Source organism: Phoca vitulina, unplaced genomic scaffold (genome assembly GCF_004348235.1).
Source record: "Phoca vitulina isolate PV1807 unplaced genomic scaffold, GSC_HSeal_1.0 scaffold2, whole genome shotgun sequence".
NCBI classification, from domain to species: Eukaryota; Metazoa; Chordata; class Mammalia; order Carnivora; family Phocidae; genus Phoca; species Phoca vitulina.
In genome coordinates, this window is record NW_022589705.1 from 58,686,752 (window position 1) to 58,714,621 (window position 27,870).

Sequence of the window (27,870 nt, forward strand, 5' to 3'; positions counted from 1 at the left end):
AATTTTACGTTGGGTCAAATGGAAAAAGAAAAATAATAATGATATTTGATTGTAATTTAACATAGTACTTTTTTCTTTGTTTCACTTAAAATATATTTTGTTCGTATGGAAGTGCCTAATATACTGTCCTTAATATATGGTGGGCCCTCAATAAATATTTACTTAAAATCTGAAAATAACTTTCTTCTCCCCAGGAAGTGTTAAGCACTATGCTGGGCACGCCTAACATAAGGTGTTTTAAATCTCATAATAGCCATAAGAGGTAGAAAGAGATTATGCCACCATTGTATGGATGAGGAAATTGAGGTGGGTTAGGTCAAGCAGTTAACATAATCACAGCACTGATAAATGGCAGAGCTAGAGGTTCTAATCCTGTTTTTAAAATTGCTAGTTGTGTGATTGTAGGACTATGATGACTTTGCCAGTTGATCTATTCAAGGCTTTGGTAAAATAGTGTTCACTTTATTTAGCTTTCTTTTTTTTTTTAAAGATTTTATTTATTTGAGAGAGAGACAGAAAGAGAGTGCGTGTGCGGTGTGGGGAGGGGCAGAATAAGAGGGACAAGCGGATTCCCCGCTGAGCACAGAGCCCCATGGGGCTGATCCCAGGACCCCAAGATCATGACCTGAGCTGAAGTCAGATGCTCAGCAGACTGAGCTACCCAGGCTCCCCTTCTTTTAGCCTTCTAACAGTTTCTTAAATTATTTTAAAAGTAAAGATTGTGATTTTAGATAGTGCCATGTGCTCTTAACTATTGTGGAACTGTTTTTAGGGTGTACAGATAAAGCTGAAATCTGGCCCAGGAGAGGTGCTAGTCTTGTTGAATGGTTATGTATCAAACTACAAAGCAACAATAGTAAAATTTTACCCAGCCTCTAAGGGTTGGTTTATAGGCTTGACTCATTCTTCCTCCATAGTAAATGACAATGAAGATTTGGAACACAAGAAACTGAGCACGAATTTAGGTCTGTTCTTCCTTTAGGGCTCCCTTATGTAGTTTATAAGAAGGTATTAGGGAGAGAATTTTATGGGGTGCAAAAGGAAAGGAGTCTGTATCACCATTATTATTTAGAAATAACATTTATTTGTTTTTCATTATGAGGCCCCAAGTCTGTTAAATGCTTAGATTGTATTTTCCCCATAGGATTAAACAGTAATTTCTGCTTTCATAGGCAGTTTCACAGGCCTCTTGACACTGTGCGTGGCCTCTTGAATCTCTCATTACTCTACCATGTCTGGCTGTGTGGTGTCTTTCTTCTGATGACTTGGTATATCTCATGGATACTCTTCAAAATCTTTGCCACAGAGGTTAGTATGGAGTTTTTTGTCAATGCTTTTGTGTTTTGAAGTGCACAGATTTATTTATAGCAGAGCACTGAGTATGCTCTTGTGCCCAGAGCCATTTTGAGTAAGTTGGGTTTCGGTCTCTTTTCTGAGACTTCATTAGGGATGTATCATTTGTAACCATAATTTACTCTGTGTGTGTGTGTGTGTGTGTGTGTGTGTGTGTCTGTCTGTCTGTCTGTCTGTCTGTGTCTATAAGGAACAGTGTTAGTGTTCTTGATTTTTGGAAACTAAACTGAATGAACTGCTAGCAGAGCTTACTCTGCTTTATCTGTAGTGTCATGCTCTTCTGAAGGTTTCCATTTCTATTGAGCACATACTAAATGCCTGCATTTTAAATTAGCTTTATTTAAAAGCTATTTAAAAGCTATTGATAAAACTACTATTAAGATATTTAATATAAGACAATAAAATATTTGTTCTTTGAGAGAAAGTTTTAAATTTTGTATTGAAATGATTTTAAATGAATGGGAATTCCATTGTCCTTATCATCCAAGTGTTTGTCTTAAAAAATGAGTGTTTCATTTTACCATCTCCGTAGGTTTGTATCCTTCAGTGGCTTCAGAGAATATTTGTTTCTATTATTGGAAGCCAGAGATCTAATCAAATTGGGAGAGTAACATCTTAGAAAGTAGTGTGTTTGGGTATATTTAATTTTAATGCAACCTATTATTAAAACATGGAAGCTATTAATTCGGTTATATTGTCTCCTGTTGTAATAAATTCAATTAGTGTTAACTTACTGAATGTAATAAAGTCAAGAAAATAATCATCTTCATAGTCTTGATATTTGATTATATTTGATAGGCTCATCTGTTCCCTGTTCAGCCACCATTTTCAGAAGAGTCAGATGAATGCCTCCCGAAGGTTTTGAACAGCAGTCCTCCCCTCATCATAAAGGTATCTGAATTGTGCATTTTGTGTCTTTACACAGTCATCTCTAACTTGTCTTACGGAATGGACTTAATATTTAGTGTATTTAGATATATTTTTTGAGGGCCTAGAATATTCTAGTACCAGTATTGTAAAAAATCAACTACATGCTACATTGAATGCTGTTTACTTTTTCAGTTTTCATTCCAAGTGACTAAAATATAAGGATATAAGCTAATTTGTACAAGCTAAACTATATTTAGGATAGATATAAAAATATTTCCAAACATGAAATACCATGATATGCAACCATGTGCGTTAGCTTTTCACAAACTCCTCATGGTAGCAAAACAAAATGCTGTTTTTCATTTGTTTTTTGTTTTTGTTTTTTATCATTGAGTCAAGGTGTATTTTTACTCGTGTAGTATTGTTGGCTGTTATGATCAAAGGTGGTGCTTGATAGGTGTACACATACAGTGAACTCTCTTAAAATAGAAATAATGATAATGGTCCCAAAATCAATTTTAATCAAAAGAGTTTAAAGAAGCTGTAGTAAGTTTACAAATGAAACTGAGAATAACTTGTTTTGATTTAAATTATATTTTAAAATTTTAAAGTAGATCTACAATATGTGAGATCCTGTTAAGAGATCATAGTGCTTAAAAAAGAATTTGAAGAAAATGGAACCCAGAGTTTGGAATACACTCTAGAAAAGTTATAAACTAATAAGAAAATGAACCACTGAGGGTCTGATTACCTTTAAACATCTATTACGACTAATTTGTTAGATAAACAAAAATATCAGGTACTCATTGGGATACTTAACATATCTGTATTCACTCGGTAGGTGTCAGTCACTGTTAGTTGCTTAAGGCATAATAATGAATTAGATGTGGCACAGCCTAATGGAAAAGGCAGATACACAAAATAATGAAAATTTATTGTGGTAAGTGCAGTGGGAACCAAAACACTTATTCTGTTTGGAACCAAAACAAGAAAGCTTCACAGAAGTGATGGTATCTTGAATGATGAGTGAAGGGGTTTGCCAGGAAATAAAATGAAGATTTTCAGTAAAAAAGTACAACATATGTTGTGTGTCTGCTGTGTGCCAGGCGCTGCCTTTGGATGTGGTAGCAAGTAAGACGCAGTCCCTGCCTCACAGTTTAGTGGGTGGAACCAGATGAGACAAGTAAACAGGCAATTACAATAAATTATGTTAAGTGCCACGGTTGAGAGCTGTGTGAATATATGTTTGTGTGAGGGAAGCCTGGGAAGTTCCAGGAGGAAGTGATGTTTTAAGTTTCCCACCATAGACGTGGGAAAAGACACAGAGAGATCTGTAGCTGTAGCCGCCAGTGGGTGGGGCAGCCTACAGAGGGTAGAAGCAGGAAAGTTCCAGGACTCTAGAAAGTGGAAAAGTATTTACTTCATGAAAAATTTCAACTAATTTCCCCTTAAATATATAATGCTGAGCCCAATTCATAAATAAGATTTTATGTAGAAGTTAAAAAAATTAAATAATGTGTATTTTTTTTTCCCCTTTTAGTATTTGGCCTTGCAGGACCTGATGTTGCTTTCTCAGTATTCTCCTTCACGAAGACAGGAAGTTTTTAGCCTTAGCCAACCAGGTATTGCTAAAAGTAACAGATATGGGCTTGTGTGTGCAGAAAGTGTTCCGTTTAAAATTTTTGGTGAGAGAGATGTGTTTAATACAATATCACACAGCTGTGAGTCCATTAAATGAAGTATTGATTTAAATCTTATGCAGGTAAGTGTTTCCATTGCTGTGGTTAGAAGTTGTATTTCCAGAAAAGTATTTTTAAACTCTCATGTATTATCTTCTTCAGCATCCTCATTCCCTTAACCTGAAGAAATTATGAGGTAGGTTGACAGTTTTAGAGCAGAAGAGTATAGTTTAAGAATCCTCAAAGTTTTAATGCTACAAAGGGTCTTGAAAATCAGGTGGTCTAATCCCTAGATGGGGGATCTAAGTCTCAGAGAGATTAAGTGGCTTACATAAAGTTAATGTCAGAGATGGAATAAGAAATTCTATCATTTGACTCCCAAATACAGAGCTCCCTCCTTCTGCTGTGCTACTTTGCCTCCCTTTAAAAAAGAGTAAAAGAGTACTAGATTTGACGGTGACCCCAGGATGCTCTTGGCAACTCCGAAACACTTCTCCGTTGTTACTTGTTACAAACTCCTTGTTACAACTATGCCAGTGCTCTGCCTTGTTCCTGGATGGAAAGCATCTCAGCCCAGGCACCAGTGAACAGGGAACCTAGGTAGCTTTTCATCTCTGTAATCAGCTTTTCATTGTTTTGCATACTTGCCAATTCCCACATATAAAAGAAACCTTCTATAGTTAAATGTTACATGGAAATGAAATTCAGTTACATAAAAGTTAAAATGATTGGAGCCACACTCTCCTTTTGGTATCATGAAAAATCCAGAGCTGATGCTGTGGAAAATTAACTAACAAGTGTTTCCTATCAGAGTTAGGTTCACCAAGGGATTCTCTATAAGATAAATATTTTCACCAGATACTCAAGTAAATTGCAACAGGCTCACGTGTTCTCTGCCAGAGAACTTATGTTCTAGGGCATATTATTAAAATTTAACTCGACCATTACATAGTTCCTTAGTGGTCCTGAGTTACTAGCGGTACAAAACATTCTGGGGCCTACTGATGGAGTATTTTGTTTGCTTGCAAGTTAAGTTATATTCCTCTTGAGCTGTATGTAAATGGGGACAGTGTTTAGGGAGGGATCTAAGTGAAGAGAGAAGGATTATTTGGCACCTAGGCTGGGGAAGCCAGTTTTCAGTGGACTCCTCAGCTATTCTCAGTGTAGAAAGATTGGTTGGTTGATTTCTACTTGGCAGTTGTAGGTGATAAAGGTCTTAGAAAATGAAAAGATAATGAGAAGTAAGGGAATTTTTACAAGATTGTGGATCACAGTAGTTTAAGTTAAATAATAAAGAATATAAATTCTCTATAAAGTGTGATTGTCATCAAATACTGTGTTATTCCTACAGATATAATAACAAATAGGAGCTATTATAAATGAAAATGTAAGGAAGCATAGTGGGCCAGACACAACAGTTTATAGGTCACTGGGGGTCATGGGTTGCATCTCATAAGACATGCTTGTATTCATTTTCTTAGTCTTTCGTCTGTTCAGTGGTGCTAAGGAAGTAACTGCTCTTTTTCACCCAACCCATGCTCTAGTGTTTGGCTTTATTTTAGCAGCCAATGTAAGACGTTTTTTGTTTTGTTTTGTTTTGTTTGTTTTATGCTAAAATTGCAAGCTTTTACTCATAGACTTTTTGGAAAATTATTTTGTCCAAATATTTATTGAACTCCTGCTGTGTATTAGATGACAGGAGTATAAATAGTAGCTTAGCCAAGGAAAGTGGGCCCTGATGCAAAGTGTCATGTAACATTTTTTTTTTAAGATTTTATTTATTTGAGAAAGAGAGCCCATGAGTGGGGGGGTGGGGGGAGAGGCAGTTCAGAGAAGCAGACCCCCTGCTGAGCAGGGAGCCCAATGCAGGGCTCCATCCCAGAACCCCAAGATCATGACCCGAGCCGAAGGCAGATGCCTAACCGACTGAGCCACCCAGGTGCCCCTGTCATGTAGCATTTCTTACTGAGTTTTCTCCTCACATTGAGAACGTTACTATAAGATTATGTAACATTTTAAAAGCTGGTATTTGGACCTCCTAGGTGGACATCCCCACAATTGGACAGCCATTTCAAGGGAGTGTTTGAATCTTTTAAATGATATGACTCAGAAACTGGTTCTCTACCAAGAAGCCGCTGCTACGAATGGGAGAATGGTGTCCTCATACTCCGTGGAACCCAAGAAATCGAATTCTCCAGGTAATTCGTATATTATTGCAAGAAGGCAAAGTATGTACATTTTGTTTCCTAAGAAAGATGATGGTAGTTAATCTAAGGATATGTCTATATGAGTGTGAGGGATGTATTTTTAGGGAAAATTGATCTAATACATGGAATATTGTCCTGAACCAAGAAAAAGGCCTGGGTATCATTATAGACTGAAAAAATTAAGTCTGCCGTGCCGGTGGTGGCTCATCCAGTAGAAGCCTTCAGCTTCCTCAAGTGCAGAGCCAGGTGAAGCATTACAGGTCATACTGGGTGCTGTTCTCGTCGCAGTATCCTAGACAGATAGTTGCTGGACAGTGCCCAGAGGAGAGCACCTGCAGTGACTGAGCAATTTCACTGTGGGGGCATCACATTCATTGTTTTAAGATAGCTTAATAGAATATTTGAAAGATGGAAGCTGAGGGCAAGAAGTACAGTGGAGGGACCAAGGCTATTTGACCAAATTCCTTAAGTAGAAGAGGCCTAGGAATGTAAGACTAATGAAAGGTCTTAATGTCCACATGGCTTTTGGAGGCAGACCTTGAATGAAAATGAGCAAAACTGGCTGGGTGAGGACTGTGGTAGACTTGAGAGCGCGGGCTTCACCCGAAGGGGAAGCCGTGGCTTAGCTTCAGTCCATAGGTTATAAGAATTTGGAGCTGGTGTGCTGCAGCCCCCTGCCCCCCATTAAGTGAAGCCTGAAAGCCAAAAATACTGTGGGTGAAATTTTCCACTTTTTAAAATGTTGGCAATTAATCTTGATATTTTAAAAAAATCCCTATATGGGTCACAGCAAGCATCATTACTTTGGAGGGGCCATAGACCAAAAACAGAGATTACAAATGAAAAATGATTTAGGTAAGACCATGAATGTCAGATTGTAAAGGATTCTAGAGTGTTTCAGTTCTCAACATTCGGATTAGCATTTATTTTACTCAACAGATATTTACTGAATGCTTACTATATACCAAGCAGTGTGCTAGAAGCCAGAGATTCAAAGATGAAAATACACTCTTGGAAGTGACTTCTGGTGGGAGGCACATAAATAATGACAGGACAGTGTAACTGCTAAAAGGAAGTCTGTCACAAAGGAGTCTGAATGGGTAGGATGATGGTTGATAATGGAAGGAGGCCTTGTATGTCCAGGTAGGAGTTTGCATTTTATAGGGAGAGGGGTGCCATTAGAGGATTTTAAATAGGCTAGTTATATCACATTAGCATGTTAGATCATTTTAACCCCAGGTTGGGGGTGGTGGTGTCATGGGTCTGACCAAATAGGAATTATTCATTACTTTAAATTGCTGTCACATCCCATTGCTCAGTCAAAATTTGTTTCTAATTTTGCAAAATTTAAAAAACCTCAGTCTTAATTTTTAAATCGATTCTTCAAATATTTCCAAAGTCTGGCACTTTAAATGTTTGATGTTTTATGGCAGTTTTATTAAGACGATAGAATAGAATGCTAATGTAATTTATTTGTCTTTGTGCCTTGTACTGAAGTGGCTGGAAAAATACTCCTTTTTTTTATACAACAGAATCTATAAATTGGTGGTTATAAGATAATTGTCGAAGAAGTTGTTTACAGATCATATTTGTAGATGGATCTGGGCAGATTCATCTCTGGTGTGACTTCTGTTAACTTGAAAAAATTCTGTGGAAAATGGATAAATGTGCACCCTTTATCAGTACACTTTCGCAGTATAGGTTTGTTTTAGTCAAGTAACAGCTGCGGTAGGACCTTGCGGTAACACTGGACATATTCCAGTGCAATAATTGAAGTTGTTGCCGTTTGAAAATAAAATATAAATTGGTAGGTTCGTTCAGCTCGGCTTAGATTTAGAGAAACTGACCTTGAAGGTGAAGGTATTCTCTTGGGGGCGGGGTGGGGGGGTTGGAGAAAACAAGAGAGGCTGCACCAGTCTGACGGAAGAGGATGTAGAACGCTCCACGAGTGGTCACTGAGCTGCCGTAGTAAAAGCTGGATGTTGAGAATGTGAACCCAAAGGAACCAAGCTCCTGAGCCTTGGGTAAATGCATGAAACCAAAACCTGAGATGTGTACAGTTTGTTCAGGTTGCCTCTTCAGCACTGGATCTGTTCTTTTACAGAAGAAACTACTTTTCAGACCCCGAAATCTAGCCAGCTACCTCGGTCTTCAGTGCCACCATTAGTTAAGACATCACTGTTTTCCTCCAAATTATCTACGCCTGATGTTGGAAGTCCCCTCAGAAGCCCGTTTGGCTCTAGTGTAGTGAATCGGATGGCTGGAATTTTTGATGTAAATACCTGCTATGGGTCCCCTCAAAGTTCTCAGCTAATAAGAAGAGGGCCAAGATTGTGGACTTCTGCTTCTGGTAAGGGGACTGTTTTCTAAAATTTGAAATGTCATAGTTACAGAGACTTAGATATCCTGAGTTTTCACCTTCATGGTTTTTTGTTTTCTGTTTTTTTATTTAGATCAGCAAATGACTGAATTTTCTAATCCTTCTCCATCTACCTCTGTTAGTGCTGAGGGTAAGACAGCGAGACAACCCAGTATGATTTATTCATGGATTCAGAATAAACGTGAACAGGTAGGACGATATGGTTATAGGATTTATATTCGCATGTATCATTGAGAGCATCAAGGATGCCACATGAGTAAGCCATCAGGGATAAATAAGACTTTTTTTTTTTGATGCTTCATGTATTAAGTTGACTCATATGAAATTGCCAGTATTTGACTGGTTTTGAGTTATGTAAATTGCAATTTCATATGACTTCATCTAATGTGAAGCCTTTGATCTGTGAATTCTTTCATTTAAGAAATATTTACTGAGTTCTTTATAGATGCAGAGTGTGGTTTTAGGCACTGGGAAAACAGCAAACAAAAGCCCCTGACCATTTGTTTACATTCCAGTGAAGGGAAATAGATGAACAAGCAAATGTATTAAACTATATCTCTTTCAATATAACAAAATTCTATTAATTGTAGGACTTATTTTGTGTACTGTTAAGGAAAAAAGTTGCTAGTTAAACCATGACATGCTATTGATTATAAGATGCATCCCAATATGTTATATTCAAAATATGAACAATATGTGTTTTAAAAGGGAAGAAATTTGATGTCTTAAGTGCTATATAGAAAAATAGAGCAGGTAAGAGAGGTCTCATTGGTAAGGCAACACTTGATTAGAGACCTGAGGGGAAGGCAGGGAACAGCAAAATGCAAAGGTCTTCAGGTGGGAGTGGACTTGGTTTGGGTGAAGGATAGCGTGGACACTGTAGGTGGTGGGGAAGTCAGAGAGGTAGCAGGCACCCAGAGCTCATCAGGCACGTTAGCTATTGTGAAGACTCACATTTTCTCTGAGTGAGACAGAAAGCCATAGGATGGTTTTGTCCACGAGAATGACATGATGTAACCTTACATTTTGAAAGTGCTGCTTTAGCTGTCGTGTTGAGATGAGATTCTCGGAGGGCAGGAGGAGGAGCAGAGAGACAGTTGTAAAGCTGTTGAGGTAATCTAAGTAGGAGATGATGGTATCTGTCACCAGAGTGGTTGTGGTGGAGACTGTAAGATGTGATCAAGGTCTGGATATATTTTGAAAGCAGGTGTAATAGGATTGGCTTATGGTCTGGTTGTGATGTAAAAGAGAGAGTCAATGTTGACTTTCAAGTTTTTGGCCTGAGAATCTTCTGAAATAATACAGTTGCAATTAGCTGATGATTCTGGAAGAGGAGATTTGATAGAGGTGAGGTAGGGAAATCCTGAGTTCGGTTTATGTCCATTTTGAGATACTTATTAGACAACCAATTGAAAATAAGGAGTAAGAACTGAGACATAGATCCAGAGTGTAGGGAAAAGTTCTGGGTTAGAAATGGGAATTTGGAAGTCATCAGCATACAGACAGTATTTAAAGCCATGAGACTCCATGAAAACTCTTTGGGATTGGATACAGAAGAAGAAAGATGCAAGAACGGGACCCTCCAGGGACTACAGGTCTGGGAGATGAGGGGGAATGGCAGAAGGGACCAAGTGACTGTGGTGGTGAGAAGAGAACAGAGAGGAGAAGTGAGTGGCCACATTCTGCTGATAGGTAGCCTGAGAGCTACATTAGGAAGAACTGTTGTGCTGGGAATGTGGAGGTCGTTGAGTCCTTGATGAGCTTCTGGGTGGAGCAGCTGGGATGAATGCCGATTGGATGGGGCCAGGAGAGATTGGGGGAGGAATCGGAGGCCACACGGAGAGCTGGATCTTTTAAGGAGTTTTGCTATAAGGGGTGCAGAGAAATGGGGTAATTAATAGCTGGAGGGAGTTGAGGGGTCAAAGAAGGGTTTTATTTTTTTAAGATGGGAGTTCTGACAATATCTTTGCTGATGGAATGATTGATTAATAGAGACTGTGGGCATTTTACAAACTTTGGGATCCCATTTGCCCTACATGCCATAAGTCCTGCCATATCATGAATTCACTTTCAAGTCAGTTGGGGTATGTAGCTTTCAGCTTAATACTAAGAAAATTGTTTCCCATGTAAATGTCAACTAGTAGAAAAGCATTTCATCTCTTAAGATTTTTTTTTTTTGTAAGGGAAACACACTCTTTTGGTATTAAGAGGCTAAAGGGCAAGACAGTTGTAGAGAATTGAATAAGAAAATATCACCGGAACCACTTTGAATTCCTTTTATCATAGGGCTCTAATTTGGAGGTTAGCATGTGTACATGGAAATGCAGTTTAGGTTAGACGACCCATCTTGGTTATCTAACTTATAGTACAAAGGTATTTACTTGTGTAGTTTACTGCAAATATTGTTCTTTCTCTGTAAGATGTGAAGTGTTTCACAGCAAGAACCTGGGAATGTGTTAACATTATATTTGAATAGAACTGAGAGCTGTAAATGTGTTCATTCTTCTTTTCTCCAACTCAGGTTAAGAATTTCTTATCAAAACGGGTGCTGATAATGTATTTTTTCAGTAAGGTAAGAATATATAGTTAGAGTGTTGGGAATGGCGGGGAGAGGAAATGAAATAAGAAATGAAGTACCAGGTTGGATTTGACTTTTAAATACTGAGTTCGATCCTAGCAAGCCAGACAGCTTTGTAGAGTGCTTCAGCAAACCTCCGTGTGAGGAAGAGCTGCCCTAGCACTCAGCTCATCTCAGTGACTTCCTAAGGCTTGACTCCAGTTGACCTCCTGAGTCTCCTGGCTGCAAGCAGCTTTGTGCTTCCTGCAAAATGATCAAATCCATGGCGGTCCTTCACGGCTCACTGTCTTGCTGTAATCTTTGTGGCCAGTTTGGTGTTCAGAAGAGAGATGACTGGATTAGGTTGTAGATGTTAAGCTTGTGTGGGACAAAAAATTGTAATTCAGGCCACAAACTAAATGACTTTCCAGCTTGTGTGTCAGCTGCTCCAGCTGCCATAGGAGAGTAACTCTGAATTGCAGAAGCTAAAAAAGCCTTCCTTTTTCACTCACTACAGCTGTTGTATGTTAATCCTTTGATGAGCAAAACCTTTGCCCATATGTAGGGGAAAGAATTTTTGTTTTGTTTTATTTTAATTTAACTTCTTTAGTTCTGAAGATCTTACAGTATTAGCTAATATTGTACTCCAAGTGCATTGGCATGCATCATTCATTTTTATTCTGTGGGGAGAGATCTGAGTAAGAGTAACTCTGATAGAACATAGGTACACAGAACAAAGAATCGTTTCAAGAGCTTGAAACTGTTTTCTCACTTTGGTGGCAGGGAAGATCCACCCACCTAGCAATGACCTTTACCCAAAAGAATCTACCTCAGGCTCTCCATTAGAGCTTTGGGACAACTATCAGCCCCCTGAGGAAGGTGTCTTGTCTTTCCACCAAAAGGAAGAGGGGTTGGCCGAAGTTTTACTTCAGAGGATGGGAAGAAAATTCACCCTTGTGTCTTATGCACGCCATATTCTTTCCTCTTAAGTTCCCTCATTTAATTCTAACAGCATTCCTGTGAGATGTCTCTCTGTCCTCATTTTACAGATAAGGAAGCTTGAGGCTCAGAGGGGTCAAGTAACTATCCTTAGGGCCCATAGCCAGTAAGTGGCAGAGCAGATGCTCAACAAGATCCGCTTTTTCCGTGGAAGTGAACGGCTGACTTTGATTCTAGTTTTGCAGGTGGATCTATTTTATGATAAGGAGTTGTAGACACTGCTGTTTGGTGTTGAGAAATGTAACATGCTGATGTACTTAATAGGCTTCATTGGGTGCGTCACAAAGTCAGCATTTGTTTAAATGGGCCAATTGTTGCTCCCTACTCTTTGACCTTGCTATATTAAAGAAGGTTGGATGGTATTTCTTTGGAGTGGGGCTGAGAGTAGACCATTTTAAGAGAGGTAATATGTATTTAGGCAGTTCTGAGGTTTAAAAAAAAAAAGCATTGTAACCATTCTCAAGTGATCTCTGTACTAATCTGAGGTCGGTTGAGTGTGCGTAACTATTTTAAATGAGAAACTGAGACACATAGAGATTTAGAGATTGTGCAAGGGTCACACAGTAAGTTGGTGGCAGAATGCTTTACTGCAATTAAATCATATTGTATAAGAATTTCAGATTTTAATTCTTGAGAGGCAGCTGTGAATTTTTTATTGTTATAGGCTACCTAGTTGATTAGATGAAATAACAGAGTTAATGCCCAGGGAACTTACTTAAATGTTTCTGTTGTATTGTAGCACCCAGAGGCCTCTATTCAGGCTGTTTTTTCAGATGCCCAAATGCATATTTGGGCATTAGAAGGTAAGCATTCGCAGTGAACTACAACTCTGATTTTAATTATCGGTTAACTACTGAAGTATCTTCAAAAAAAATAAAAAATACTGAAGTATATCCATGAAAGGTCAGTTCTGGACCTTGACCTCAATCTTTGAATTTTTAGATACATCTTTATATCTTTGTTTTATATAGATCATTTTTCTTAGATATTTAAGTGTACTTTAATTTGGGCAGAAATTATCCTTGTATTTAAGCAGAGAAACTGAGTCTGGGATTCTTGCCTGTCTTTTCTACTTCAAAAAACTGCAGTTAATAGATTGTTTTCAATTGTCAACTTATATTGACATAACATTTTTAACATTTTAAGGTATTTAACTTAGCTTGAATGTGAATATTTAGTTGTTAAATAACTGTTTTTTTCCATCTCCTAGATCCTGCCTTCTCAGTGCTTAAAATGATACTTTCTCAGAGAGCCCTTTCCTGACCCCCTATGAAAAGTATCCTTACAGCTGTCGCTCTGTTCCCTTATTCTGCTTTGTTTTTCTTTCTACCACTCATCACTACCAAACACAATATTATTTAAAAATTTTTTTCCTGCTAGAATGCAGACTGTCATCTTATTCATGACCCCATGTAGTTGAGCACCTTTTCAGTGCCTGTTCCAATCTTTTGCCCATTTTTCTATTGTACTACCCCCCTCCTCTGTTTTAAGTTCTTTATATACTCAGGATATTAATCCTTTCTCAGCAGATGTATTGCAAATAGATTTGCCTAATTTGGATTTCCGTTTAATTTGGTTTTTTCTTTTCCTCTTGAGGTCTGTCTCACTTAGTAGCAGCATCATTTACTGAAGATAGATTTGGAGTTGTCCAGACTACACTACCAGCTATTCTTAATACCTTGTTGACGCTGCAAGAGGTAGGCAGTATTTGGATTTGGTAGAGGTCGTGTCTTTCCCTCCCTCCCAGGTTTTTCAGTTTATTTCTTATAGATCACATTTATTGAGTGACAAAGCATATGTTAGAAGTTAAATATGGTACTGTTCTCACCCTTGGGAAATTACAGTCTAAGAGAGACCAGGAAGAGAAACTGCTGATTCCTTTGTAAATAATAATTTTATAGAAAAAAGTTACTAAACCTCTGGTATTAATCAGATTATTTAGGATATTAGGATTCTGTTTAGTGATGTAAATTTGGATCCTTACACAACTTGTAGCTACTAAAAGTGACCTGTAGTTAAGTTATCCATGCAGATAAGTGTTACCTATTGGTCAGAGGCTCAAGAAGATAGAGCTGAGCCTGGTGGATCCCTGCTCCCAGACTGGGTGCACAGTTTTAAAGTAGCAGGTCTTTTTAGTCCTAGATGTAAAGACAGAAAAATAAAACCTGTTTCTTGCCTTTGAATAGGCTGCCTTTCCTGACTTCATGTTGGGTGCCGTGTCACTGTAGCTGTAAGTCAGATGAGAGATAGGAACTCTGGGTGCCAGAAGCATCTCAAGGTGGGAGCTGGGCTGCGCAGTAGGTTTTCCGGAGGAATGGTGTTGAAGTAGGTTTAAAGGAGGACAGTTGGCGCATCCGTGAGCCTTAGGAAGCAGTATAAGACTGAAAAGAAGGGGCGCCTGGGTGGCTCAGTCGTTAAGCGTCTGCCTTCGGCTCGGGTCATGATCCCAGGGTCCTGGGATCGAGCCCCGCATCGGGCTCTCTGCTCGGCGGGGAGCCTGCTTCTCCCTCTCCCATTCCCCCTGCTTGTGTTCCCTCTCTCGCTGTGCCTCTCTCTGTCAAATAAATAAATAAAATCTTTAAAAAAAAAAAAAATAAAAAAAAAAAAGACTGAAAAGAAAACATGTTTCGCCGTTCCTTTCTTCAACTCTCAATTTATTTTACCTCTTAGAAAGTCTTACCCATCAAAGCCAGTGATTTTTGTTTTTCCCCCTTTGAATTCTTTCTGTGCTCATTTTCTCATGTATGTTTTTTAAGACTTGTGTGTACACGTGTACTCTTATCCCAGCTACCTTTCTCTAAAGAAAGAATTTCCTAGTATTTTGCACACCATCTAACAGTCGCCTTGCCTAAGCACACAGTAGGGTTCCCAGGACTTGAGCATATCTTCAACACTCATAGCATAGTTTGTTTTTTATCACCCTGGCAGTGTAGTTTACAATAAAATAATAACAGGACAGTACTTTGTAGTCTGTGGAGCGATTTCTTCTCTTGTTTTATTTTTTTCAATTAGGAAGACTTATTTTTAAATTCTCTAAATACCAAACTTCTGGTTTTTTTTTTTTATTTTATTGAACTTTTTAAATTCAAGTATAATTAGCATACAGTGTTATTATAAGTTTAAGGTTTACAATATAATGATCCAAGAGTTCTATACATTGCTCAGTGCTCATACAATACGTGTACTCTTAATTCCCTTCATCTATTTCATCCATCCCCCACCAACCTCCCTCTGGCAACCACCAGTTTGTTCTCCATAGTTAAGAGTCTGTTGTTCTTTTGTTTGTCTCTTTTTCTTTGTTTTCTTTCTTTTTTCTTTTTTTTTTTAAGATTTTATTTATTAGAGAAAGAGAGAGAGCACGAGCAGGGGGGAGGGGCAGAGGGAGAGGGAGAAACAGACTCCCCATGGAGCAGGGAGCCTGACGCAGGGCTTGATCCCAGGACCTGAGCTGAAGGCAGATGCTTAACCAACTGAGCCACCCAGGCACCCCTTGTTTGTTTTGTTTCTTAACTCTAACCTCACTCCTGTCAGAATGGCTAAAATCAAAAACACAAGAAGTAACAAGTGTTAGCAAGAATGTGGAGAAAAAGGAACCCTCGTGCAGTGTTGGTGGGAATGCAAACTGGTGCAGCCACTGTGGAAAACTGTATGGAGGTTCCTCAAAACATTAAAAATAGAATTACCGTATGATCCAGTAATTCCACTACTGGGTGTTCACTCAAAAAAAATGAAAACACTAATTTGGAAAGATATATGCACCCCTGTGTTTATTGTAGCATTATTTACAACAGCCAAGATGTGGAAGCAACCCAAGTGTCCGTCCATAGATGAACAGATAAAGAAGATGTGGGGACACAGACACACACGCATACACTGGAATATCACTCAGCCATAAAAAAGAATGAGATCTTGTCATTTGCAACAACATGGCTAGATCTAGAGAGTATTATGCTAAGTGAAATGTCAGTCAGAGAAAGATAAATGCCATACGATTTCACTCATACCTTTTTTTTTTTTTTTTTGATCGTCATAGCTATCTTGTGAAGGAAGTAGGATAGAGCTATTTAGGTCTATTTTACAGATGAGGGAGGCTTGGGAGTGTGGTGACTTACCTCAGGTCTCACACACAAGTCTCGTAGGTGGCAGAGCTGGGACTTGAGCCTAAGCTATTTGCAGGGCATTAGCAGTATAGAACTGTGGATTTGAAGGCTCAGAGACCCTTGACCAATATTCTTTTATAAGTCACAGTTCATTCTTTGTTCCTCTAGACCCCTGTGCTGCTCTACCCAACGTTTGTGTAGTACTCCAAAAGAAGGGATTTTTCTTTAAATTTTTAACAACTCCATAAGGTTAGAATAAGGCCTGTTGTACAGGATTGTGTCTCTCTCAAAAAGTCTGTATCTGTTGGTATGACTTACTCAGGATCATGCTCAGTAAATGGTCGAGGCAGATTTAAAAACTAGGCTTTCAGACCCCAGGCCTCCGTGAGGGCTTGGAGGGGTGTGCATTTCTTAACCTCCTTTCGTAAGATGGAATGGCAGTATGTCAGAAGGACCAAAGTGTGAGAGCTAGAGTTAGTTCTACCTGTTTCTAAATCCTAGCTCCTACTACTTCCTAGCTGTGCAACCTTGGAAATACGTTTATCATATTTCATTGAATCTAGGATATCATTAATTAGAAGATACATCTCCAATTCAGAAATTATAAAATGGGGGGGAAGTGTTTTATATACATCAGCATCTGTATCTGGAAAATGGAGGGAGTGATAACAGTACTTACCTCATAGGGATGTGAATTCTGAATGAGATCATCTCTGTAAAGCACTCAAGGTACCTGTCCCATATTAAGTGCCCAGCAGATGTAAGCTTTTATTACTTTGTTACTATTACCATGTTGTATGACAGTGTTCTTATAGCGTACAGGAGAAAAGGTCTTTCAAGGCTTAAAAAAAGTATTACTATCAATACTGTAAGCAAACTTGAGCACTGGGTGTTGTATGTAAGCGATGAACCACTGAATTCTACTCCAGAAACCAATATTGCACTGTATGTTAACTAACAAATTTAAATTTAAATAAAAATACAGTGTAAGCAAGCATTCCAAGAGACACAGGTCCAGCCTCCAGTACTTTCTTAGAGACCAAGGGTAATTTATTAAATGTCTTTCAGATCAGTGTCTTCATCTTTAAAATATAGTACCTTGCAGGGTTATTATGAGGGTTAGAGAAAATCTGTAAAAAGCCTAGAGAAAATCTGTGGTGTCAACTGCCTGGCAATTATCAGACAGTTACCATGTGCTAAGATACAGAATAAAAAAAAGACAGACCTGGTTCCTGCCCTTTAGGAGCTTACAGAATATAAAACGGATTATTGACGAATACAAATAGTTAACTGCAATTGTAATAAGTACCACAATGTACAGAAATGCAGGTCAGGTATGCAATAAATAGCAGGTATAATTATTATAAAAACATCTCATTAAATGGTTGTGATGTTAGCATGGTGGCTTTGTTAGCAAATTATTTTATTATTTAAGTGAGATAACATACATAAAGCAGTTAACTCAGTTTCTGCCACATGTTAACCACAATCAGTAAATTTAGCTATCAGCATCATCATCTAATATTTTTATTACTTTGTAGCTGTGGTTCTCGCCAGGGGCGATTTTGCTCCCCAGGAGACTTTGGGCAATGCATGGAGACATTGTGACTGGCACAGAGAGAGGGTAGGGCTACTGGCATCTGTTGGGTGGAGATCTCGGACGCTGCTAAATGGCCTGTAATGTGCAGGGCAGCCGCCACAACAGAGAATCACCCAGTCAAAAATGTCAGTGGTACTGAGATTGAGAAACTCTGCTCTGTAGTCATGATTTCTATTAAGAAATTCCCTAACAAAGCTGTTATCCTCACCATTTGTTTGGGATTCTGGCTTTAGTGGAATAAACCTTTATTTAACTAGGTTATAAGTAGGATCCTTGAGACCAGGGACTTTGAAGTCTCTGCACAGTGGACATTTGTTAATGACACTGATAGATAAATACTCACAGGAGAGCAACTGGGGTTTTCTCTTCATTTGGGTTTTGCGCATATACTACTGCATATAAATCCAAATGGGCCCGAAGTGCCTATTTTTATAGGATAGCTGTTCTTTAGGCTTCTATAAGGGATTTTTAACTTCTCCTGAAGAGTATATTGTTCAATGGTATACTGTACTCACCACTTACCCATTTCATTGTTTGGGATAATTCTTAACTAGATATTTGAGATCGTATAATCTGAGTCTTCAGGCCAGGAACCATGTGTAGTGCATAAAATGAGTGCTCAAAGATACTTGTTTAATCTCACAGCTAATTAAGTACTTCAGTTCTGACCATGGGGCACATCATTAAATATTATAAACTGGCCTTCCATAGATTTAAGTTATTCATGTACGACTTTCATAGTTTTTGCTGTAACTGTTTATTACCATATATTATTGTCATAATATTAGTCATATGCCACCTGAACTATTATTTTCTTAGTATTTTAAGTCATTCATTTTTAACTTTATTTAAAAGGAAATTTTATATCACTTTTGTAAAAGGAAAACTAGCTTGAGTTGCTACAAATAAAATATAGGTGTACAGTTCCTTATCTCAAACCGTAGGATATATCTCAAAATTCAGATCTTTTCAGATTTTAAGAATATAACATTGTATATGTATCATATATTACATAATACTCCTATTGGAATCTGAGGTAGAATCCCCTTTATCAGATACATTAATACTTTTCTCCAGTGAAATATCTGAGTATCCATATTTAGTGAAATAAAGACTGTGAATAGCCTGTGTCAGCTCAGGTCAGGCTTTACTGCCAGATGAAGTCAGGTCAGCTTTTGCCACCAACAGTTACAAAAGTTTTTGTTTTCAGGGCTTTTCTGGATTTTAGTATTAAGGATAAGACAATTAAAATGAGAAAAGACAATAATTGAAAGCTCTAGCTAGTAGATACTGTTTTTTGCTGAAGTCCCTGAACCTGAAACCTGTTTATTCTTTGTCATAAAAGGAGATTAGTGAGGATGAAAGATGTGTTGTGGACATATTAGCTCCAAACTCAAGACTTTTCCTTCCTCATTTAACTCCACATCCTTGGGGTCTGTTGTTCCTTACTTATTTTTTGCATTTCTTTTTTGAGCTGTTCCCACTATTTGTAGGAGCTGATATTTTATGACTTATTCTTAGAGGTCTTTTGAAGAACAAAGAAGAAACAGTTCAGTAAAATTCATTCTTTTGCATTTACCCTTAGGACCCTTTTAAAATCTAAGATGTATTTTGGAATCTTGGTGATTTTCCATTTCCAGTATCTTGGAACAGTTTGCTCTTTGATCATCCTAGGAATTATTTCATCATTACTCATCAGTTATTCCCAATTGTGGTAAAAAGACCAATGAGAAAATAGGAGAATGATGGAATCACGTAGTATCACGTCATCTTTCAAGAAAAGGCCTATAAGCAATTTGGACACACATTTTTATAGTCTTTTTTCTTTTTTTAATTTTTTATTGTTATGTTAATCACTTTTTTTTTTTAAGCTTTCATTGAATACGGTTGCTAATTCAGAATTTAAAAATTTTTTATTCACACTGGTAATGGGAAGAAAATTGCCAGTATGTTCAATAATTATTTAGATAAATCAGAACATGAATGCAAATAGATAGCACTCTAGACAGCTCTGTCAAATCAAAATATAATGCAATGTACTTATGTAACCTTACATTTTCTAGGAGTTACATTAAAAAAATACAGGTGAGGTTAATTTTAATGATATATTCTATTTAACTCAATAAATCTACAATATTATAATTTTATCATGTAATCAATACAACAGTTACTAATGAGATACTCTACGTATTTTGTAACACTAAGTCTTCAAGGTCTGATATGTATTTTTCACTTACAGCATATCTCAGTTGAGAGCTGCCACATTTTAAGTGCTGAGTAGCTACATGTATCTCAATGGTTACCATGTTGGATAGCACTGCTCTAGATTTTAATGGTGATCATGTAAGAGGAATTTCAGACTGTGAATCTTCAGATGACAATATTCTAGGTATATTTTCTCAAACTCAAGAATAAATGACAGAACAATGTATTTTTAAGGAGAAAAAGGAAATATATGTGATATTCTCATCCAGTAAGTCATTCAGGAGGAAAGACTTGTCTCACAGTATTTTATAATAAGAACCTGTGAATCATCCCATTTGGTCAAAAGTACATGTGACAGTATTCTTTCATTTTCTATGATATTTTGCATCAAAATTTACTTTATATGGTTCATAAGTGGATAAGTGCTGAAGGTATACAAAGGTATATACAAAGGTAATCGGAAGGAAGTAAATGATGAAATGAAAAAACTCACTGGATTGGTCATTTGAATTTTTCTTTATAAACCTAAGAATGAAAATGTTTTCCAGTTACAGTGCAAGGAAAATGGCTAGTTTCTCTTCAACAAAATTATGAGCTGTCAAAAATTTTTAAAAATACTGCATTTTGATGGTATCATTCTTCTGTAGATTTTTTATAAGATGACTTTAAATTACAAAAAGGGTCTGTTGGACCCAGGTGGTAAATGATGATGACTATTTTTCCTTGTCTGATGAGGGTTAGTCAGAAAGTTTGCAAGAAAATTGAAAAGGAGGTAACTTTATCCCTTATGATTCAGTGTTATCTAATGTTGCTTAAGTTTGTCACTGAATACCACCTCCCATACTGCGTAAAATTATCTCAAATATGTCCCAGTCTTAGGAAACACTCCTATAAGTTACTGTTGAAAGAATAAACAATTGGACTTGAACTTGTCATGGCAAACTGAACACACGCATTAAATCTTGTTCCTTCCCCCAAACTCTGCTAAACTATAGTAAAAAGACTTTTAAAAAGACATAAATCCATAAACAGGAGAGGAGACAACAGCAACAGAGTTTTCAGAGCTGGAGAGCAGATGGTTGAAATAACTAACTTAGCAGATCCCAGAGGCAAATCTGAAGTCAGTAGTGGGACAGGCACCAAGTACCTCTGGAACCAGGGGCGAAGGGACAGGTACCAAAATAAGGATGGGTGAGAGCTGTTTGAAAATCAGTTAGATCCCTAGATTCTCTGCTGCTGGTGCTCCTCCCTTCTTTAGGGAGGTTTATCCTTTAGAGAGGGTAGAACACTGGGGTCTCTGGGCTGGCAGAGTTGTGAGTAGATACAACAGACACAGTTGTGGGTTCTGTTAGAAAAGCATAGGGGTGTACTCGCCTGAGCACAGGCCCTCCAGAGTACTGGAAAACTCTTCTCTGGGAACTCTGACTAATCCAAGAAGAAAAAGTTTACTGAGTTGGGCACCCACCCTAAAAAAACCCCATGTGGATCACCTATTGTGAAGCCTATTGTCCGTAATCTCTGTGTACTCAGCTTTGGGTCAGCTTTTTTAGGAGGTCCCACCCTCAGTCATGAGCCAGGGATCACTAGATTTCTGAGCAAAGTCTCTAATGTAGAAGATAGAGACCAAAGAAGCAAAGGAAGGGAAAGAAGAAACTGTAAAAACAAAAAACCAAAACAACAAAAATCATTAAAATCCTCAGAAATAGGAGAAGATATTACGTCCTTGAAACAAAAATAGGATGCTAAAATAAAAAAGATCACTCAGATAATATAAAAGAGTTCTTGAAATTAAAAACTTGATGGCAGAAATCATTTTAACTGTTTTTAGTTCTTTTGGTGGTTACCTCCATAAGTATAAAGAATAGGCTTATACTATTATTTCTTGTCACTGTAGACATGATCTTGCTATAGTAGATTAATCCACTTATACTTTGCTATCTTCAGTTTTCCCTTTTCTTAATGTAATTATGTCATTTAAAAATTATATCGTTTACCTTGGATCTTTAAAAGATATACTTAAATCTCTTTATCGAGTATAAATAAAGTCAGTTCTCCCCACCTGTTCTTGCTCACAGATGCTTTATCATCTAGAAATGAAAAGGAAGATAAACTAGTTTAGTAAATAACTTTATTTACGTAAAGTATAGTTTTGGTCTTGTCTTTCTTTTTGCTGAGATTTATAATAAAAGTACTCTTAGCTGTCACACACCTTAAGCAGAGTAGGATATCTGTGTTTCACTTCCCAGCTTTGCATTTTCAAGACCACTGGAGTATAGCTCCTTTTTAGAGGATGGGTCTGGACTTTTCCCTGCTAACTGCTGTCGGGGCTGAGCCTCCACTGCGTTGTTTCTCAGACGGTTTTTTTTTTCCCCCAGCAAACTGTTCTGATTGTGATCCAAAATAAATGTTGTCTAGTATGTCTGTATGATGTGTGTATCTCTATCAGTCTATTTGAAATAAAATCTCCTTAATCCTTTGGACTAATATGGCTTTCTTCATATTCTGAACTATTTTCTTTCTTTCTTGATCTAGGCAGTCGACAAGTACTTCAAGCTTCCTCATGCTTCCAGTAAACCACCTCGGATTTCAGGAAGCCTTGTGGACACTTCTTATAAAACATTAAGATTTGCATTTAGAGCATCACTAAAAACTGCCATCTATCGAATAACTACTACATTTGGTGAACATTTGAAGTAAGTTTACCTGTTTTAATCCATGATAAGAATTCACATTCAGGAGTTCTGTTGAGAAATAGGTATGAGAATTACAAAGGCTCACATGTTGAACATGTTTTTTTGGGGCTTTCACGATTCCTACTGGGAATTAACAACTTGGATTTAGACTTCATATTTATATTTTAAAATTGGGCCTATCATATAAGCTTTGGGGCCTTCTTTCATATAGACAACAAAGAAGATAGAAAGTTATAAAAGCAGTAAATGTAATTTCATATAGATATATATGAATTATATATATAATTTTTTTTAATTACCAAAACATCCTTATGAGAGAGAAAAGGCAAAAAATGGAGTACCTTTTCAGAAAAGCATATTAAAAATAATTCCGATATTACATCTTGGTCAGCTAACTGAGACTTGGGGTGAGCAGAGTGTTCCATAAACGAGTCCTTGGTACTTTGTGAATCATGCTGGAAAAACAGTGACAGATCATAACACCTTCGGAAACGGAACCAGAGAGAAAACCACAAATGCCAAACCTGTTTATATTTAGTTTCATTGAAGTTTATTGCTTTCTTCTCATGAAACAATCTAGTTAGGCAGGATAAGGGATACAAGTTTATTAACTGTGTTTATCACAATTATAAATGAACTTTAGAGGACATGAGAGATTGCTTTTTCTGTATGCAGAACTCTCAATAAATAGTTCAGAACTTCCTCATACTGCCTGCTTTTAGAAACAGCAGTATATTTCCTTTTACTTCCATAATACACAGCAGAAATAGTAAGTTTTTATGGAACACTTGGTTCTGTGTGGGAATGTAAAGAGCTGTAAGAGGTTTATTCACTTGTTTAAAAAAAAAATTTTATCGAGAGCCTTCTAGATCTGTGCTCTCTAATACGATAGCTGCATATGGTGGTTTAAATTTAAATTAACTAAAAATTCAGTTTGTCAGTCTCACTGGCCACATTTTAAGTCCTCAGTAACTACATATGGCTAGTGGCTGCCATATTAGCTTAGATCTAAAACATTTTTGTCATTGCAGAAAGTTTATTGGGACAGCACTGTTCTAGACAATACACTTAGCACTTTATACATGTTCTTTTCATTTCCTTTTCTCAAAGAGTTTGTGAAGTGTAGAAGTTATCATAACTCCACAGATACGGAAACTGAGGCTCAAGGAGGTTAAGAACTTGCCTAATAGCACAATCTAGTTGGTATTAGAACATGAACCTGAAATCAGGTCTTCCTTCCTATTCTTAAAATGCCACCTTTTCTCCCTGTGCACTGGACTGCCTCTAAGATGTAAGGTGCCATGGAGGATGCTCGATGGATGTGGAGCATGAAATAGTTGTACTGATGATAGAGCAAGAACAGGGAGAAAGGGGGACACAGGGAGTTTTAGATAAGAAAGGGGGATAGATAACTGATTAAAAAAAAAAATTAGGAGAATGAAATTCTGCCTTAGTTTCTTTTCTCTGGGAAGAGCCATGTTTTAAACATGATGAGGTCAGCAGAGACTATTTTGTACGTCTAGGACAGAATGGTGTGGTGGGAAAAAAGATGTGGAGTTAAAAAACATTTGGATTTATGTCTAGTTACATCATTAATTGTCTGTGGTTGTGGTCAAGTTACCTAATGATTTAACTTACCCATGACTATGCAGAACCAGAATTCAGACTCAAATCTTTCTGACCCCAGAGTCTCTCCACCAGTGTCTATACTCTTAACTGGTAGGCTGTGTTGTCTTCCCTAACCTCTGACCCTTTCACAAACGTCTCTTTACCTGTGTTTACCCTCCTATGGAAAAGGTGTGTCATTCGGCCTCACTAGCACCCAGAGGGAGTACACACAGTAAAGTACTTGAAATGGTTCAACTGGAGGCAGCTGCAAGGTTTAAGCTGGCAGAGATGTAAGGCAGTTTGGGGTGATTCGTAGTGAAATTATTATAATAAGACTTTTTTTGGCACTTTTAAAACTGGTAACTTTCTGTAACCTGCAATTTTATCATTTAATAATAACATCTTCAACAGCCAGAAAACCAGAATCTTTCATTGTATTCAGTTTTTGCCCAAAAGTTTAAAAGGAAGTTTTCTACTAGTTTCGGTATATATTTGCCCTAATTTTGTCAAGGTGATGTATTTTAGTGGGGGCCAGAGTGGGGAGAGAACTCCGTTTCCCCATCCACGACATGACTTATGTTCAAAGGGAAAACTAAATCTAAACCACCAAGCTGTTACCTTTGAAAACGATTAGTGGAGTCTATTGTGTTTTAACCAAACATCTTAGTTTAAAGGATTTTATATTAAAGGCAATTCAAATACTCCACAGCTCAAAGATAATGTTGGAATCTGGTTTAAATAAAATAATAAAATCCAGAAAATCTACTGCCAGGCCTGGAGCTCTGCGCAGCAGGTTCCACGGCAGAGCAGGTTAAAATCGATGCTTTCACTTGTCAGTCTTAATTTGCTTTGGTCTTTTAGAAGGTAGAAGCATGCCGTTACTGAATGCAAGCCCTCCTCCTCATTAGATTAAGGAGGGTTTTCATCCAGCTTTCTCAGAAGTACTAAATAAGTGAAGATTTCTATTTGTTTTTAATTGTTTTGAAAAATATTGACTCTGTGCTCTGTGGTTCACTTAATATGCTTAATGTAAAATAAAGCTTATGCTTTGAATTTATGTTTCATTTAGTGCTGTGCAAGCATCTGCAGAACATCAGAAAAGACTTCAACAGTTCTTGGAGTTCAAAGAATAGCTCCGTAATATAAACTGTGTTCATTACACTGCTGATACAGCTACAGATGGGACAGTAAATGTTCAGCATTCTTGGATCAGAAGAAAATGGACTAATTAGATGCTTCCTTTGTCGTGGTGGTTGCTTTGAAAACTATACTTTAATGGGAGAAATCATGGAAAGAAATTCTCAACAGAATAACTGAAAACTGCCTTTTCTGTACCTATTGCTTTTTGTGTGTGTGGTATAATAAAATTTTTATTCAATTTTACAGAAGCCTCTATGGCGGTAAAAATGTCTGTAGCTTCTATAGCTTAATAATAATAGCTGGAAAATTTTTAGAATTTACTTTTGAGCTGAGTAGAGCCAGTTCAGAAGGTAAAATAGGTTGACTTGAGTCAATCTTCCTAATTGTGCTGAGAGTTTTAACTCTCTGTACACTCAAAATCCATAAGCCTTTTAGGAGTAGTTTCTTTTTACTGAAGGATAAAGGTGGTAACAGTGCAGAAAAATTCACAGAAAAATTACTGTTTAAAGGACATATTTTGTTAATCTGGTAGGTTGTATTTTTCTTTCCAAGGACAAATTAAATTTGCATGATTGTCCAAAAAAGATCTCAATTTACAGATGCTAACTCTATGTAAAGGAATGTGGAAAAACTCAGTTCTTAAGTTTCAAGATTAAACATTCACATTTGGTTTTTGAAAGACGATTGACAACTATGAATTTGTTTTGTATCATGCTGGTAAACAATAAGTATATGGGTATTTTCCCAACTAGTTTTGCTTTCTTTTTCTGGAACAAAACATTAAGTGATTGCAGAGGTTTTCAAGTGAGAGAAGTTTTGCAACAAAAACCAGGAAACTTTCCCTTTTTGCTCTCCCATTTCCTCCACCCCCACCCTTCATCTTCATTAGATCAGATTATGTGGTGAAGCCTGTTTGGCCTCACAGAGGGAGCAGCCTTTGCCGTGTTAACTGGCTAATAAAAATATATTAGGAAAATCTTTACAACCAGAAACAACTTAGTCATCAAATAGCAAGTGAAACCAAAATGTCGGAGGGCTTACTGTACTTGGGAGTATGTCGTATGTCCCAAAAGTGAGCGAGGTAGTTTTATAATTTATTAGATCAACTTCTTTGGAGATGAAAGACAGGATGTCCCACTGGTGGGTATTCACTGTTGGCATAGGGCTGAAATGCTTCCTTGTAATTCTTTTCCTATTGTTCCCTCTACTTTCCCCCAATTTCTTCTTTAAAGTCAGTACAGTATTGTGTATGAATCTTTAATGTGGTATGTGTGTCTACCATTTGTCTGATTACTTGATGCATTATATCTTTATTCCTTTTGTTTGTTGCCCCTTCAACCAGCACATGCCAAATTATAAATGAATCCTGCTGTCCTTTCGAGTGTCTTTAGGAGACAATTCCCCAGTTGTCGAGTGTTTGGAGTATTTAGGCTAATTGCTACTTTTCTTTCTTTCTTCCTTTTCTTTCTTTTCCTTCTTTTCTTTTCTTTCCTCCTTTCTTCCTTTCTTCCTTCCTTTCTTTCCTCCTTCCTTCCTTCCTTCCTTTTCCTTTCCTTCTTTCCTCCTCTCTCTCTCTCTCTCTTTCTTTCTCTTCTCATCTGAAGTGGGGTGCTCTCTTTTTTGAATATGAACATTGAATTTTGAATGTAGTAGTTCCTTGGAGATGACCAGAAGATTGTGGCTAGGTTGACTGAAAACTGTTGGGTTCCATGTTTTAGAGTTATTGAGCTTTTTCTGTTCCACTCTGTGCTGCCCCTGGCTGAGGCATTTTGGGAGAAAACGACTCTTAACCTTCTGCTTCCCTTAAAGAAGAATTGTGGTATGTGACCCATTGGATTCCTGAGAGTGAGGATGGGATGATCCCTTTAATATCTGACTAGGTTTAGGGTTTTGCCATTTCCCATGTACTTTGGGAAAAGGTATATTTGATGAGCAATGTGAACATTTCTGAGGTGTTCATCCCTATTTTCTCTCAAGGGAATGTGCTGTGTACAAAATACAGGTCACATAATGTCCACATGGTGGAGATTTGGAAACTGCCTCCCCAAATCTGGATTGTATTTAGTAGATAAGAAAGTTCCTTCTCCCCATTGTGTGTTGATAATCTACACACCGTCTGTTTGGGTAAGGTGTTGCTCAATCACCTGTTATTAAAGAGAGCTCCTTCTCCTGTGTACAAGGAAGAGGATCTTAGGAAGGCCAAGAGGAGGGAAGCATTTCCTTTAATGAAGTCACATCCTGCTTGTGAGCCCACTGATGCTATGACATTGACCTGAAAGTTAGAGCGTGTTCTTTAAAAGCTTTTCTTTGTCAGTACAAAACATGGTTCTGTCAGCTCTTGTAGTGTTCGCTTGACCTTATGGAAGGTATAAATTCACATAGCATCTTTCCCGGGGAACTGGGAAACTGTCCTACAATAAACCATGTACAGTTGAGTGGCTGTGGATAAGCAACAGTTTGTCACTTTGCTGGATTTGTT

The 27,870-nt window shown here is 37.6% G+C and overlaps 1 protein-coding gene across 1 annotated transcript in view; it reads left to right on the top strand.

Moving 5' to 3' along the window:
• NDC1 (NDC1 transmembrane nucleoporin) overlaps positions 1-26,895 on the top strand; it is a 42,357-nt gene extending 15,462 nt beyond the window's left edge. The window contains exons 8-18 of the mRNA XM_032428617.1: positions 1,173-1,308; positions 2,152-2,244; positions 3,764-3,845; positions 5,945-6,100; positions 8,214-8,459; positions 8,563-8,678; positions 11,011-11,061; positions 12,785-12,848; positions 13,642-13,742; positions 22,483-22,643; positions 25,321-26,895. Coding sequence (XP_032284508.1) covers positions 1,173-1,308; positions 2,152-2,244; positions 3,764-3,845; positions 5,945-6,100; positions 8,214-8,459; positions 8,563-8,678; positions 11,011-11,061; positions 12,785-12,848; positions 13,642-13,742; positions 22,483-22,643; positions 25,321-25,384 — 1,270 coding nt within the window. The 3' untranslated portion in view covers positions 25,385-26,895. The remainder of the gene's footprint in view (positions 1-1,172; positions 1,309-2,151; positions 2,245-3,763; positions 3,846-5,944; positions 6,101-8,213; positions 8,460-8,562; positions 8,679-11,010; positions 11,062-12,784; positions 12,849-13,641; positions 13,743-22,482; positions 22,644-25,320) is intronic.
• The last annotated feature ends 975 nt before the right edge of the window (positions 26,896-27,870 follow it).